At 47.5% G+C, this 12,940-nt stretch overlaps 4 protein-coding genes across 4 annotated transcripts; 1 reads left to right on the forward strand and 3 right to left on the reverse strand.

The window, feature by feature from the left end:
- Window positions 1–265: 265 nt before the first annotated feature.
- EAH_00050790 (DNA-directed RNA polymerase II subunit RPB2, putative) lies at window positions 266–1,151 on the forward strand (the record flags this gene model as incomplete). The annotated part of the gene is made up of 2 exons (XM_013391270.1): window positions 266–403; window positions 636–1,151. Coding segments are annotated over 2 exons (654 nt in total), but the record flags the coding sequence as incomplete, so codon positions are not given.
- Window positions 1,152–1,672: 521 nt separating this feature from the next.
- Window positions 1,673–2,927, reverse strand: EAH_00050800 (hypothetical protein, conserved; the record flags this gene model as incomplete). Its single annotated transcript, XM_013391271.1, has 3 exons — window positions 1,673–1,854; window positions 2,049–2,340; window positions 2,547–2,927. 3 exons carry the CDS (start codon window positions 2,925–2,927, stop codon window positions 1,673–1,675), a joined length of 855 nt encoding a protein of 284 aa, XP_013246725.1.
- Window positions 2,928–5,443: 2,516 nt separating this feature from the next.
- On the reverse strand, window positions 5,444–10,210 carry EAH_00050810 (hypothetical protein, conserved; the record flags this gene model as incomplete). Its single annotated transcript, XM_013391272.1, has 13 exons — window positions 5,444–5,596; window positions 6,187–6,246; window positions 6,463–6,609; window positions 6,808–6,921; window positions 7,052–7,187; window positions 7,448–7,543; window positions 7,958–8,032; window positions 8,462–8,551; window positions 8,723–8,915; window positions 9,086–9,170; window positions 9,309–9,570; window positions 9,715–9,818; window positions 10,016–10,210. 13 exons carry the CDS (start codon window positions 10,208–10,210, stop codon window positions 5,444–5,446), a joined length of 1,710 nt encoding a protein of 569 aa, XP_013246726.1.
- Window positions 10,211–11,522: 1,312 nt separating this feature from the next.
- EAH_00050820 (hypothetical protein, conserved) lies at window positions 11,523–12,347 on the reverse strand (the record flags this gene model as incomplete). Its single annotated transcript, XM_013391273.1, has 1 exon — window positions 11,523–12,347. The coding sequence occupies one exon, from the start codon at window positions 12,345–12,347 to the stop codon at window positions 11,523–11,525; it is 825 nt and encodes a 274-aa protein (XP_013246727.1).
- Window positions 12,348–12,940: the final 593 nt, after the last annotated feature.

Here is a 12,940-nt window from a genome sequence, read left to right on the forward strand (position 1 = left end):
GACGCTGGATACTATTCAAGTATCCAGCGTCCCCCGGTATATATATATATATATTATATTATACATAGCACATATTTTACATGTGATGGGTACATTAGCTGCTGCTGTGGTGTTGCGTGTTGTTGCATGTTGTAGTTATTGTTGCGGTTTTTTAGTTCAAACAATTTCGTGCGTTGCTGCATGCAGAGGAGAGGGAGGCGACGACGAAGTCGCTGTCCTTTGCCTACTTCTTTGTGGCTGCTGCTTTGCGTGTGTTGCTATTTAGGACGGCGTTGTACCGGACTTGCTAATGAATCCGCATGCAGTTCCTTCTCGCATGACAATAGGTCACCTTGTTGAGTGTTTGCTTGGAAAGACTGCAGCAATTATTGGGGGGGAAGGCGATGCGACTCCTTTTAACGATGTAAGAACGTTAATTTGTGTTTAGTTGTCGCATGCAAAGGCACTTTCCTTCTTTTTCTTTAAACCCAAACGCAGGCTACTACTCACACGGAGGTGTGTGTAATAGGGTGATGATGGTGGTTTTGTGCGTAATGTGTGTGCATATATATATATATATATATATATATATATATATATATTGTATATGTGTATGTTTGTATGATATGCTGATGCGTTGTGTTGTGTTGTTACAGTACACCGTATCCTGGATTGCAGGTGAGTTGCACCGTTTGGGTTTCGAGCGTCACGGCAACGAGCGTCTCTATCATGGGCACACGGGTTTGCACATGCCTTCTTTGATATTCATTGGGCCGACATATTACCAGCGTCTTAAACACATGGTAGACGACAAGATACACGCGCGAGCGAGGGGCCCAGTAGCAGCGCTGACGCGTCAGCCTATGGAGGGCAAGAGCCGAGAAGGTGGCTTGCGTTTTGGGGAGATGGAACGTGATTGCATGATATCTCATGGGGCTGCTCGCATGCTTAAAGAGCGTCTCTTTGATCAAAGTGATGCCTACAGAATACACTGCTGCGATATTTGCGGAACGATGTGCGTGGCTGACCTGCAACGCCTCGCTTTCGAATGCAAACTGTGCGGAAACAGCAACAAAATATCACAAGTCTACATACCATATGCATGCAAACTACTCCTACAGGAACTCATCTCCATGTGTATTTACCCCAAACTGGTGCTACAGGTGGCGTAAGAAGCCACAGCCCCGGTCAAAACTGCAAGCAGGCGACTATCCGTCTAACTTATGCGTGAACTTGCATGACTCCATTTCTGCCCTTTCGAGTGCATATCGTCTTTGCAAAAACTTGGGAAATTGGTGCTTATTGCAAATGTGATGAGAAACGGTTTGATGGGGTACGCTACAAGATTTCAGTCAACAGCAGCTTTTTTTTAGTCGGCCAAGTCCAACAGAGCCTAATAGTTCCGCAGAAGGCATAACTTAGGGCCCCGATCAGCTTTTCAAGCAAACTAGCCGGAGGCAGATTGGCTAACTGGAGAACTAGGTAGTTGGAGAAGACTGAATTGGCTGAAGCCGAGAAAGCTAGCTGGAGGCTCCATACACGGAGGGTGGTCATGGGTTTTTCACCGGAACTTCCTGATTAATCCTGTACGGCTTAAATTATTACATAGAAAAAAAATGCGTACGACGGAACGGGCCGAAGACAAAAGGGAGAGTTTTAGGGCAAGTTTCCGATTCTGCAACAGAGCCACTCCTTACAGTCCTACAAGGGCTGGCCAGACGAAGTCAATTGCAGCATTTATCTCTTCTGGGCTTCTGCAGCCCAAGACGAGGATTTTTCCGGTTCGGAAGATCAAACAAGTCGGTCCTTTCGCTTTCGCATTTCGGCGGCCTCGGAGTTCTCTTCCTTCTGCGTCGACTGCAAAAAAATCTCCTCCTGCACCAGAGGACAGGACAAAAATAAAACGGATAAAATGAGTAAGTGTTGTTCACGTTAGCAAGCATCATCCAAGCCGAAAGCTCCTGTGCTTGTCGAAATAGGCGGGTAGGACATGGAAGCAAGCAACTGCTGATCTCCCTTTCATTTTGCATAGTTTTTTCTTCTTGGTGTATTTCTCTATCTCGGCTTACCAAAGTCATCATGTGCGTCCGCCGCGACATCCCCTCTTGCAAGTTGTGTCTGCTTTTCTGCGCTTTCTTGAATTTGTTGAATCTGGGGAATTCGAACGGCGACGCCGTCTCGTGTATCAATCGCAGCAGTTCTAAGCTGCGGGTGTTGCAGCACTTCGCGGATATCGGGCCGAAAGGAGCCGCCCAAATCCACGCGGCAAACTAATTGCAAAACAGAAGCGGCCTCAGGGTCGAACTCAATATGGGGGTTGCAGAGGTACTCCACAGTTGCAGCGTCGTCCTCGCCTTCTCGCTGAGGCAAAAGCGAGAAGAAACAGAAGCAGATAGAACAAATAATCGCCAGCTAGGCAAGGAAGAAAGCAGAGCCAGGGAAGGAAGCAGAAGCAACAGAGCAGGCCATTGTCCACTGCATCCTCTGAGATGCATTCCTTGATGTACTTTGATGCATTTGGGGATTTTTAACTGCATGCGTAAACAAGAAGAGAAATCACACCGCACCTGCTCAACCGGTTTCCACCAGACTCTGTATTTGAGTTTATAGGCCACTCTGTACGCCTGCCAGAGCGCCTGTTCTTTCGTGATGCCCCCCATAATAGAAAGAGATCCCGTAGGTGACAGCACAGCTGTGCATGCAGGTCTTTGCATTCTGAATACAACCGGCTGGGACGCACCAACCCCAAGTTCGGACTTGGGCAGACTGCGTGCGATCAGCAGCAGCTCTGAACGGGTGAAACCGCGAGAGCATAGACGAACGCTCAGCCACAAGTTTGTGATAAATGCAGAGGGGTTCAGCTGGCCACTCAAAGGCAAAGGTATGGGCTTAGGCGGCAGCTCCAAAGCCACAGGTCCGGCTTCCCCGTTTGCAGGGGGGACAGGCATCAGACTGCGCATTATAAACGCCGCTTTTGGTCAAACAACAATCACCAGGGAATGTTCAACGCATTTTGAGTGCATCCCACTTCACGCGTCTTGTGCTGCGTCCCTTCGTACTTGTGGGTTAGCAGTGCTCCAGCAGCCAATAAAAGGTTCTACAGTGAGCAAGAGGTTGTCATACCCCGGACGACGTAGAGTCAAGGGTTCAAAGTAATACGCACGCATCGCAGCTTGAGACTAGAGATAATACAATGGGACTATCGGGGCTATGAAGCGTCTTTGAATGTGCGTATGGATTTCAATAGCTGCGGGAAGTCAAGATCAAAGAAGCTCGACAGCAGATAAAAAAGAAGCTGGTAGCCGCGCAGGTATATGTACACCTTTCTAACTTATCATCGTTATGACTAATATTTTTGGTTTTCAGCGTTATTGTTGAAGAGGGTGTGGTATTGGTACAAAGGTTTTCTTGTCCCGCTGTGGGGCTGCCGAAACGCTCGCCTGCACAGAAGCAAGGGGTCCGATATGTCTGGAACTCAAGGAGAATTTATAAAGGACACCAAAATATAAATTAAACGAAGCGAAGTCGAATTACAAGAGAATACTTCGATTATATTGAGCATTACTTCACCGGCGACTTGTTGCATCGGCTGCGGCCAGTTACTCTGCCTCCGCTAGCAACAACCCAGTTCCAGGAGCAGAGCCATACAGAGAAATATGCCCGAGTATATGCCTCTCGGCCTACTGCCATAATATGGTGTGCTGAAACAAATGAACCCATAACAGTAATGCATCCCATTCCCGGTCAGCCGTCAGGCGGTGATTAAGTCATCGAGGCTTGGACATACCGCCCGATACAGCATCGGAAATAATTATTATTGAAACTGCTATTTTCAAAAATAAATACAAGGTTATCGCCGGCGTGAATTTGCAACAAGACTGCCATTAATAACTCTAATGCGTTCACAGGCGTTGGGAAGAATGAATACTTCGGGTTGTCTGCCAGGTTCATCAAGCAGCCTTGGTAGGTAATCCGCCCTTCACATTGGGGGCTCCTTTGGGTTCCACTTAAAAGGAGTACTTTTTGGGCATTACTATTTGGTTGCAAACTTGAAAAGCAATCAGCTGTGTCTAGAAGTGCATCGTACTAAGTGCACGCCTCCAAAGAGCAGCCCTACAAAACCTGAGAGGAACAATAACAATATAATACGAATCAGTTCAACGTTGCATAACAGGCATTTGACAGCATCTACACGAGGTTAGTCAGTTGAATCGAGCACATATTAATGTGCAGATGCCCCCAGAATGCATCATTAAGTCACATTTGAACTATGCTGCCGAATTCTACTGCTGATAGACAGCTAAAAAGAGCAGAAGCTGCCGCGACGATGCAGGAACTTGCACAATAATCTGTTGTTGGTCGTGAGATCACTTTCTGGGCGAAGATTCAACAGAAACCAGCTGCTGCTGAGCACATGAAGACGCGCAAACCAAGGTACCTTCGTTGCTGTTTTGAAATTCACCTCCAGTGTTACGAAAAAGTACGAGAAGCGGAGGGACCCAAACTAAATACAGAAGTCCAAAAATATACAAATATGCATAAATACGCATGTATTGCGTGTAGTGTGCTTGCATTATAAAACCTACGGATATATAAACATACAGGATTTATGTGCTTGCCAGTTGGGCTGCGGCGGCACTCATTACCTCAAAGGATTAAATCAAAAGGCCCTACGAGCGGATGCTTTAGTCAATGAAAACCTTCCAAGGTATTTCTTCAGCGACGTGTTTGGAGTGTCATATGCCGTTTCTGGGGTTAATGCGAGCCGGCATACGTCGGGTTGTCCGCTAGGTTTAGCAAGCTGCTTTGGTAGGTAGTCAGCCACTCACATCGGGGGCTCATGTTGGGTTCAAAGGAACCCCCGATGTGAATGGCTGGCTACTTACCAAAGCTGCTAGATGAACCTAGCGGACAACCCGATGTATTCATTTCCTTTGCGCAACGCAGTTGAATGCAGTAAAGCCACTAATAGTGACTTGGTTAACAAACACTCTACTATAACAACTACGCTTTGCAAAACTATCACAACCCCTGGCCTCTTCCGTCAGCGACAAAGCACGCTAGCTTGAGATGAGAAGGTTTTAGTTCTCTAGCTTTGCGCTAACGGCACTGCTGCGCAAACGGAAGCTCAAAAATCGCGGAAATGAGATAAATTAGAAGCAGTCATTTGAAGCCATGGTCCGCTTTAGCTGGTGCTCAAGGAAGCTAATAGAGTGCAGGCACGCCCGAAGAAGCCCTTCTTTGCGGCTCTCTTTCTTTCTCGTTAATCGTGTTGCTTCATTATCTAAGTGCAATCTGGAAGAACTCGTTGCATGAGGACCCTCCGGTCTGAGGCCATTGTAAACGTTGCGTAGATCTTCCTTTTCCGAGAAGCTCATTTCACTTAGCTGCAACGGATCTGCGGCGGTCGAGTTCCTCTCTCGCCGCTACATTTCGTTCGTGCTGCTTTTGATGTTTTCCTCACTCACGAAGGACACGCTACTGTGCAATTGTGCTCCTGGAGGAGTGAATCCAAGTTGATGCAGCTCCCTTCAACAGCACTTTCTTCCTTCCCAGCTGCTGGCCGCCCATTGCGTTTCGCGCCCCCCGCTCGACTCAGCGTTAGTAGTTCGTGCTCCTGCGAGGCGACAGCACAAAATAAGGTCCCAAAATAACAATGAAATAATCTCCTCCCCCGTTCCGAAAGCGTCATTTGAGCTGCTGATGAGCGCTTCCCCGTTGTGTACTTCAGATTGTTACGGAGTGACCGTAGATGCACCGCTTAAGAAGGCTCGCGGAAGCATTATATTATTATTATTATTATTATTATTATTATTATTATTATTATTATTATTATTATCGCATCATTGTTATGTTACTAATACTGTTGTTGGTGTTCCTCGTTATTTTATTTGCATTGATGCTTCTATATCACTGGTAACTACGGGAAATATGTAGGTCAAACAAATCAAGACGACCCACGGAGAGAGAACCACACAAATTTTGCCGTAGGAAATCGAGCGTCACAAGAGCCCCCGACTCAGCCTGCACTCACACACCACTAGCACTACCTGGAACCCTCATTCTTGTCCCATGTAAATTATCGCGTTTGCGTTGATTACTGCAAAAGGAGCAGCGAAGGCAATGTGAACGGTATCCCCTCAAACTACGAAACAGAAAAAACGGAACGTTTCCTCTTGCCTTTATTTTTTGAAGTTCTTCAGACACCTTGGCGCAAACCTCGCGCACACTTGCGCGGGGATATTTGTCTACGTGGTCTTCCATATGCTGAAACCCATGAATGGTAAATAAAATGCCAATGCGCATGCGTTTTGAGCGTTTCAACAGAGTCAGTGCCACTTCATGTGCAACACCAAACGCACTCAAATGTGCGTTGCCTGGCAGCGTCAGGTAATCATTTTTGTACTTGGGCTTGTGGCGTTCATTCCTTCTACTATGCTGTGGAGCTGATAATTATTTTTTCGATGTTGGTTATGTTTTTACCTTCATTGTACGCTCATCTGCAGCTGTAATTCTGAACGTGTGCCCATTAAGGACAACTTCAGCCCCAACAAAGAAATCCTGAGCTGTGAATTTCCTCGCTGTTTGAGGGTTCTGTAGGTTGTTTGCTTCAAAGAACTTGCCACCTGCCTGTTAACGAACCGCAGCGCATAGAGTATTTCAGCTAGTGCAAACTCGCGGACGGCGCAAGCAACCCAAGGACCTCTCCACAGGACACTCAGATCAGCCTGGGTGGTTGCAAACATTTTAATTCGATTTCGTTCTGCTTCCCTCTACACAATGACTGCCCCTGTGTCATAAGATGCTGTAGAGGGCGGGGCACCCTACGTGGCCTGAATTGCGTTTCTGATATTCAAAGACGGTGATTTTGTCGGTTAACTCGCGAATCGAAATCCGGAATTCTCTGCCAATATCCTCTTTTAGGTTGCTCACCAACTCCGCCTGCAGTTTTTGCAGTTGAGGCGAAGTACACCCTCACGCTCAAGGCAGGCGAAGGCCATATTATACCCGCGAAACCGCCATTTGACAGTGAATAATTGCCCCTCAGTTTCTGCCAGCTTTCAATGCTTACTAACTGCGCACAAGCGGCTGCAGCTACATTTTTAAACTTCGGCTGTGCAATATTCCTCTTTGAACGCTGGACTTGCCTTGAAGTTGAGAATGACGTCTTCTCCAAAGAGAATCTCACGTTCGTTAGGATGGGGCCGCTTAGGGGTCTGAACACCAGTCAAAGAACCCGCCATCCTCACGTTTTGTTACCTGTCCTCACTGCGTGCCTTCAAATGATATAAACAAAATGGGTACATATTTTTCTGTTTTTGATGCCAATAATGAACGATGGGGGTGGAGGGACCACGTCCGAATACGAATGCGCCTACTGTGTACGAGGGGCAGCATTTCGCTCTTTCCGTATTAGGACTTACTATACGTGCACAACACTGGAGTGTATCTTCTTCAGTTCCTATACCAAGCGCATGGGGGGGCCACGTAGCTGGCGGGATTTCCTGGAAAAACAACGCGAAGGAGTAATGTGTCAGAGCGTCTGAGTTTGGTGTGAATGAATCTGATCCAAATGCACAACAGCTGAGATGCGTCTTCTACCCTTACGGGCCTCTCTTCGGGAATTATTTCTTTGCCCTGCTCCATGTTCAAATACTCGCGATAGAACTGCCGCGTGAATTCGTCGCAATCATAAATATGGAACTGACGTCCATATACATTTATTTGCTTTCCCACAGCGAGGTCCTCTGGCCTGCGAGTTGAGCTTTGCACAAGTCTAGTATTAGCTCTCACTAATACGTAATTAGTGCTCCGTGTAATTCCCGGAAGTTCTAGAATGAAATCCTGAGCATTGAGCAGGGACTTTCGTTTCCGTTTTTGTTGTGTGCTTCTTTGTTTCTTTCTAATTTACGTGTATGTTTGTTTCGGTTGTCCTCTTGCGTGTAGCAGCCGTTACTTTCGATAAGGCTGTGCTCACGTATAGAATTCGCTTCGACTCAGCTGGTGGTCAGACAAATTCAGCTCGCCTAGCTTCTTTGGCAACTTTCCCCTCCTGTGCGAAACACTCGCATAGTAACTCCGATCTTGTGTTCCGCTCACAGCTGTAATGTCTGTGCATATACAATGCCTATGACCGGTGTTATTATGACCTGTTGAGGGAGAATTACGAAACATGCGAATCAAACAACAGGAAAGGATTGATACCTCAGGAAGGTAGAGTAGTTGTCACAGCCGGAGTTCTTAATAGGACTAATTCTAATCTCCACGGAATCGTCTGCAGGAAACCACAAGGGATATTTCCACGTAATCCTTGATAACAATGAAGATAGAGGAAACGATATTGCGAATTTTGTTGAACAGCTGGCTTCCCGATCGCCATCGCTGTACCATCGTAGCTGGAAGCGAGATATCGAGCGCTGAGCCATTCATTCTCTAGCCAGAAGAAAAACTTTAACCCATCTTTGGCCTATTGCACGCTTACTGACCACTGAGGAAGTAGTGCAGCTTGTAGTAGGTTCGGCACCCAAAGTTCTGCTGGTTTTCCCAGTAGCAGTGAAAGGCCAATACTTTGCTGCAGTGCAGACAAAACGTAGACGGCAATCACCCCGGTTTCTTTAACGCTTTATTCCCTCAACTGCCCCGTTGTCTTGCGCAAAATCATGTAGAGTGGAAAGACGTTGCAGGCGTTTGCTGGGCTACTTTCTAGCCATGCAGGCAGTCGCTAGCTGCACAAGTGTCTGACCGGTCGTTCTGTAGGTACTGATAAAGCAGTTTATTGGTGCAGGTGTTGCCTCGCGATGCCTCGGCGAAAGCCCGCGCGGCCCGAATCTCGCTGAGAACTGCTGGTGATGGCGTACAATTAGGCCTTTGTTTCATTACAAATGCCTGGAAGAAGGTATCGTTAGGTAGCTCCACTGCCTCCCCAATTTCGTGCCCTACGTTGCAGAAGATACATTAGGCTCAAATATAGTTCGGTGCCATGCACTGCGTACATAACTGGCGTGCAAGCAACACCCATATGCCGAAGGGCGCTGATGATAGCAGAGACAGGTGGGAGTCAATCCAATTCACTTTCATTAAATGAAAACGGTGAAGCCTCCTTTACCCGCATTTTTACAAAACCACCGCGTGAATTCATCGCAATCCAAAATCTTAAAAACACGGCCGTAGAGCTCTAGCTCAGCTCCGAGCTGCATGTGAAACACCAGCGTACATCTGACTCCAGACCCTAAACCCCAACCCCTTCTTCCTATGCGCTTAGAACACCATGCATACACCGCCGGCGGCTGTTCTGAAGGAAGAGCGCTCCTGTAGCTCGACTAACCAACCTTTAAATCTGTGAAGGTAACAAAACCGCTTCCATCTGCTCGCGGCATCTTGTGTCTTTTCAGAATTGGTCCTTGTCGTGTTTCACCGTAGTCCGTGGTTGATTCATAAACGCTGAGGGTTCCGTCCTCTAGATAAAAACAAATGATGCAGAACCGCCGTCTGCTATTCTCAACCGCATTGCCGCTGAAGGGCTCTTGGTAGAAGGCGAAGAAACGCAGAGCTTGGCGGTCATGCTTCAGCCATGCAGGCTCTTGTGTTGGTCTGAAACGGGAGAGCAGCAACACCACCCGTGGCAGTGATAGCACGGTCGATCTGATGCGGCATATTCACTTGAACAGCCGAGGGATCGAAACACCTAGACTTCAGTTTCTATGGAGAGCAACATAGTGATAATGCAACAGTCACCGGTACGATCGGCGCGCAGCTGCTTTAGCAGTTCTCCTTTCATCGTGCGTGAGATGGTGACTTTCACGGTCTTCTTGACCACTTTGGCTAAGAAATGTCCATTCCTAAGTACACCTTCAGACATCCGTCTGTTTGAATAATGGCTATTCTTTTATCCTGTAGATATAGGCGCTGCATAGTTCGTTGTGACTTAAGGAAATGATATTTTGCCGTTTAGTTACGCAATCAAAAAATCTTTTTACGGTGCCGGTAAGGGAACAAATTGCCGATAGACGCTCTTTAACGGTCCCACGTCACTGACCTGTTCAGTGAGTTCTAGAGGAGGAGGTTTCTGCCTGTCTTGCCGGCCTGAAGTTGTATAGTTGAGGGTTTGCCTCTTGAAGTACTTCTCGCGGGCTGAGTGGTCAAGCTGCAGCTGTTGCTGCTTGATACTAAATGGGATGCAAAGAGAGAAAGTCTGCTGACCGGCGAACACGGAAGGCCTCTGAAGATCCATTTTTAGCTTTCTTCTTTGTTTTGTGCTCGTTTCAGTCGGATCGCCGTTGGCAGCTCGAGGCTGCACCCACGGAAGGTCACCTCCCTTAACTAGTTCGATTGCCGTTTGAACGGACGGCAATTCGTTTCATTTGATATAATAGCATTCGAATTACTTTAATGGTATGAAGCACTGAACCCTTCCTAGCCCTTCTCTCGCAATCACTGAAGAGCACAGCTGCCCGCAGCAAAACGCCACGCGATCGCTGCTGGAACGCATGAGCAGAACTCTCCTGCCTCCAACCCCCATGCAAAATTTACCTCTCAACAGATTTTTAGATCTTCATATCTGTCTTTTTAGTTAGCCATCTATTCGTTAATCCCACGGAAAATCCAAGGGGCTGCGGCCTGTCCACGCCGCACGAGCTCCGTTGCCGGTCACCTCAACAATCGAAGAGACAGAGCAAGTATAATATGCCCGTTTGACCAATTCCTTCTTCAAACGGGTGCATTCGTAACTTACACTGAACGTAGTTACAACATTCTAAGCAAGAATAACGAACAACTGGGAGTAGCCCCGTGCATGCACTGCACAGTGCCGGGTTGTCGCTCCCTGCGTTCAAAAGTAACCGACCAACAAATGTAAAACAACCTCTGTCACTGAGTAGCCATAAATGAATTAGCCCTGTTTCGTAGGACCTCTACGCTGTTCCTATATGTATATTCGTGGGTATATGTAACATATTAATCCGATTCACAGCAGTTGCTGTAACAAGCCTCCTTAGTCCCAAAGCCTCGTTGAGCACCTCTGCGGTCCCCAGGGAAATGGGTTTCATCACCTACTGCCGCCTAACTGCATGCAAAATCAGGATAATGGACTGTATAACAATTGGAGTCCGTTCACTTCATAATGCGCAACTAACAAGCCAACGGTCAACACCAAACCCAAACTGTGCATATAAGGAGAGGAGCGTGCAGTGTTGCTTACCACGTACTGAACTCATGTAATGCGATCTATGCTAGATTTATGCATGCATAATTTCCATGAAATAACGGAAGAGAACGTACACAAAAAAATCCAAAATCCTGCAGGAGACTACTAAGATAATACGAGGTTAAATGAAATTAAATGGGGAAAAAATGAGACTTTGAGACAAAGTGGGATGGGGGAAATTAAGAAAAATGAGACTTAAAAAGATAAAATGATAAACAGAATGATGAATGAAGACAACGCTTGCCCCACGACTGCTGTGCACAGTTTCCTTTGCTCTCTTTGATCATACTGGCAGTGAATTACGGACTCCATTCAACAGAAAAACCCAAAACCCTGAGCCCTAAGCGCTACGAAACACCCCCCGGCAAAGCTTCTTTCTGGGTTCCTCACCCATATCGGCGGAATGCTCTTCACCCTGAGGAGCGCTGAACCTTGTACTCTCTGCCAGCCCTTCAGAAGCGGAAAAATGACATCCCATTTGCGCGTCTTGGGTCTGTGAGAGGCGCAGCCCTGTGATGTTGTGCTCTGTGTCGCTGGCTGGGCTCTCCGGTGTACAGGCAGGCCTGTGGGTTGGGCAGTTTCCTTTTTTTTCCCTAATAGCTTGTGAGGCCTTCAGTGATGCTCTTTCCCCGTGATCAGCTGAAGCAGGGGGCCGCAAATCCCAGTCAGATGGAGTAGCTGTTGACGTCTGTTCTTCTGTCTTTGTAGAATGTGCCGCGGTAATTTCCGGCTGCAGAAAGCGCTGCTCCAGGATCTTGGCTGCCTTCACAACTTCAGCTTTCGTTGCATTTTGACTGGATATTAGAATATTCAGGTGTTGCCGCATCAGGCGAGCTACTTCGGTGTCAGAGAGTTCTGCTTCTGGGTCACTTTGCGTCTCAAGTAGGGCCCCATCTGATGCAGGATTCGCACTTTTAGAGGGCCTCCCAGCTTTGTTCTTGCTGAGAAGTTGCTGAAGCACCAAATGCAACTTACAGTCGAAAAAAAGCTGTCTATACCCTTGCCGTGAGGCCTGCTGCTGTTGCACGCCGTCAGTGTCTGACGGCGAAGTGCATGGCTGCGACATGTTGCAGCAACTCAACGCGAGGCCAGATGACTCATGCAGAGATATCTGGCAGTCTGGATCCGCCGAGAGAAGGGTCTCCTTACGATTGTCCTCTGTCATCTGGATGGGGGCCCCTTGGCAGCTCTGCGTGGCACCGACAGTTGCTCTGAAATAAGATAGCCTATTCCTCCACTACTTCTCGCGCCTCTTAAATCCCTAAGCATACAAATGTTCCTTCCAATTCAGCATAACTCCCAATACCACTGCTGCTTAGCTCGCCTCCGCATTTGAATTGACGTGGGAAGAAAGTGGACAGCCGAGGTTCCCTTCGTTTCCGCTCCGTACGAGTTGTGCAGCAGCAGCAAAACAGCGGGGGAAAGAAAAACGACTTCTTCTCATTTCGGATGCTCAAAGAGAGGAAAGCCAGCATGAAGGTATGCAACAACTTGAACATCAAAGTGTCCAACAATACGAACGGTCATCGTCGGTTGCTGTAGTGATATGCTGCGTGGTTCTACGAGGCTTCCTTCTTGAATGAATCATGAAGCCATTATTTCAAAAGAACAGTAGACGAGTTTGAAATCACATAAATAAGACACATCTGAGGTGCATTATTGCCACGTGCTTTACATGGTACCGGGGGGCCCTTCGGTGTAGTGAGCAGCGCTCTGAGCCGCCGCTACTTCAGGCGATTTGTAGTGCGCAGCACTAAA

The sequence above is a fragment of the Eimeria acervulina genome, genomic scaffold (genome assembly GCF_000499425.1).
Source record: "Eimeria acervulina Houghton genomic scaffold, Eah_scaff858, whole genome shotgun sequence".
In the NCBI taxonomy this organism is placed as follows: domain Eukaryota; phylum Apicomplexa; class Conoidasida; order Eucoccidiorida; family Eimeriidae; genus Eimeria; species Eimeria acervulina.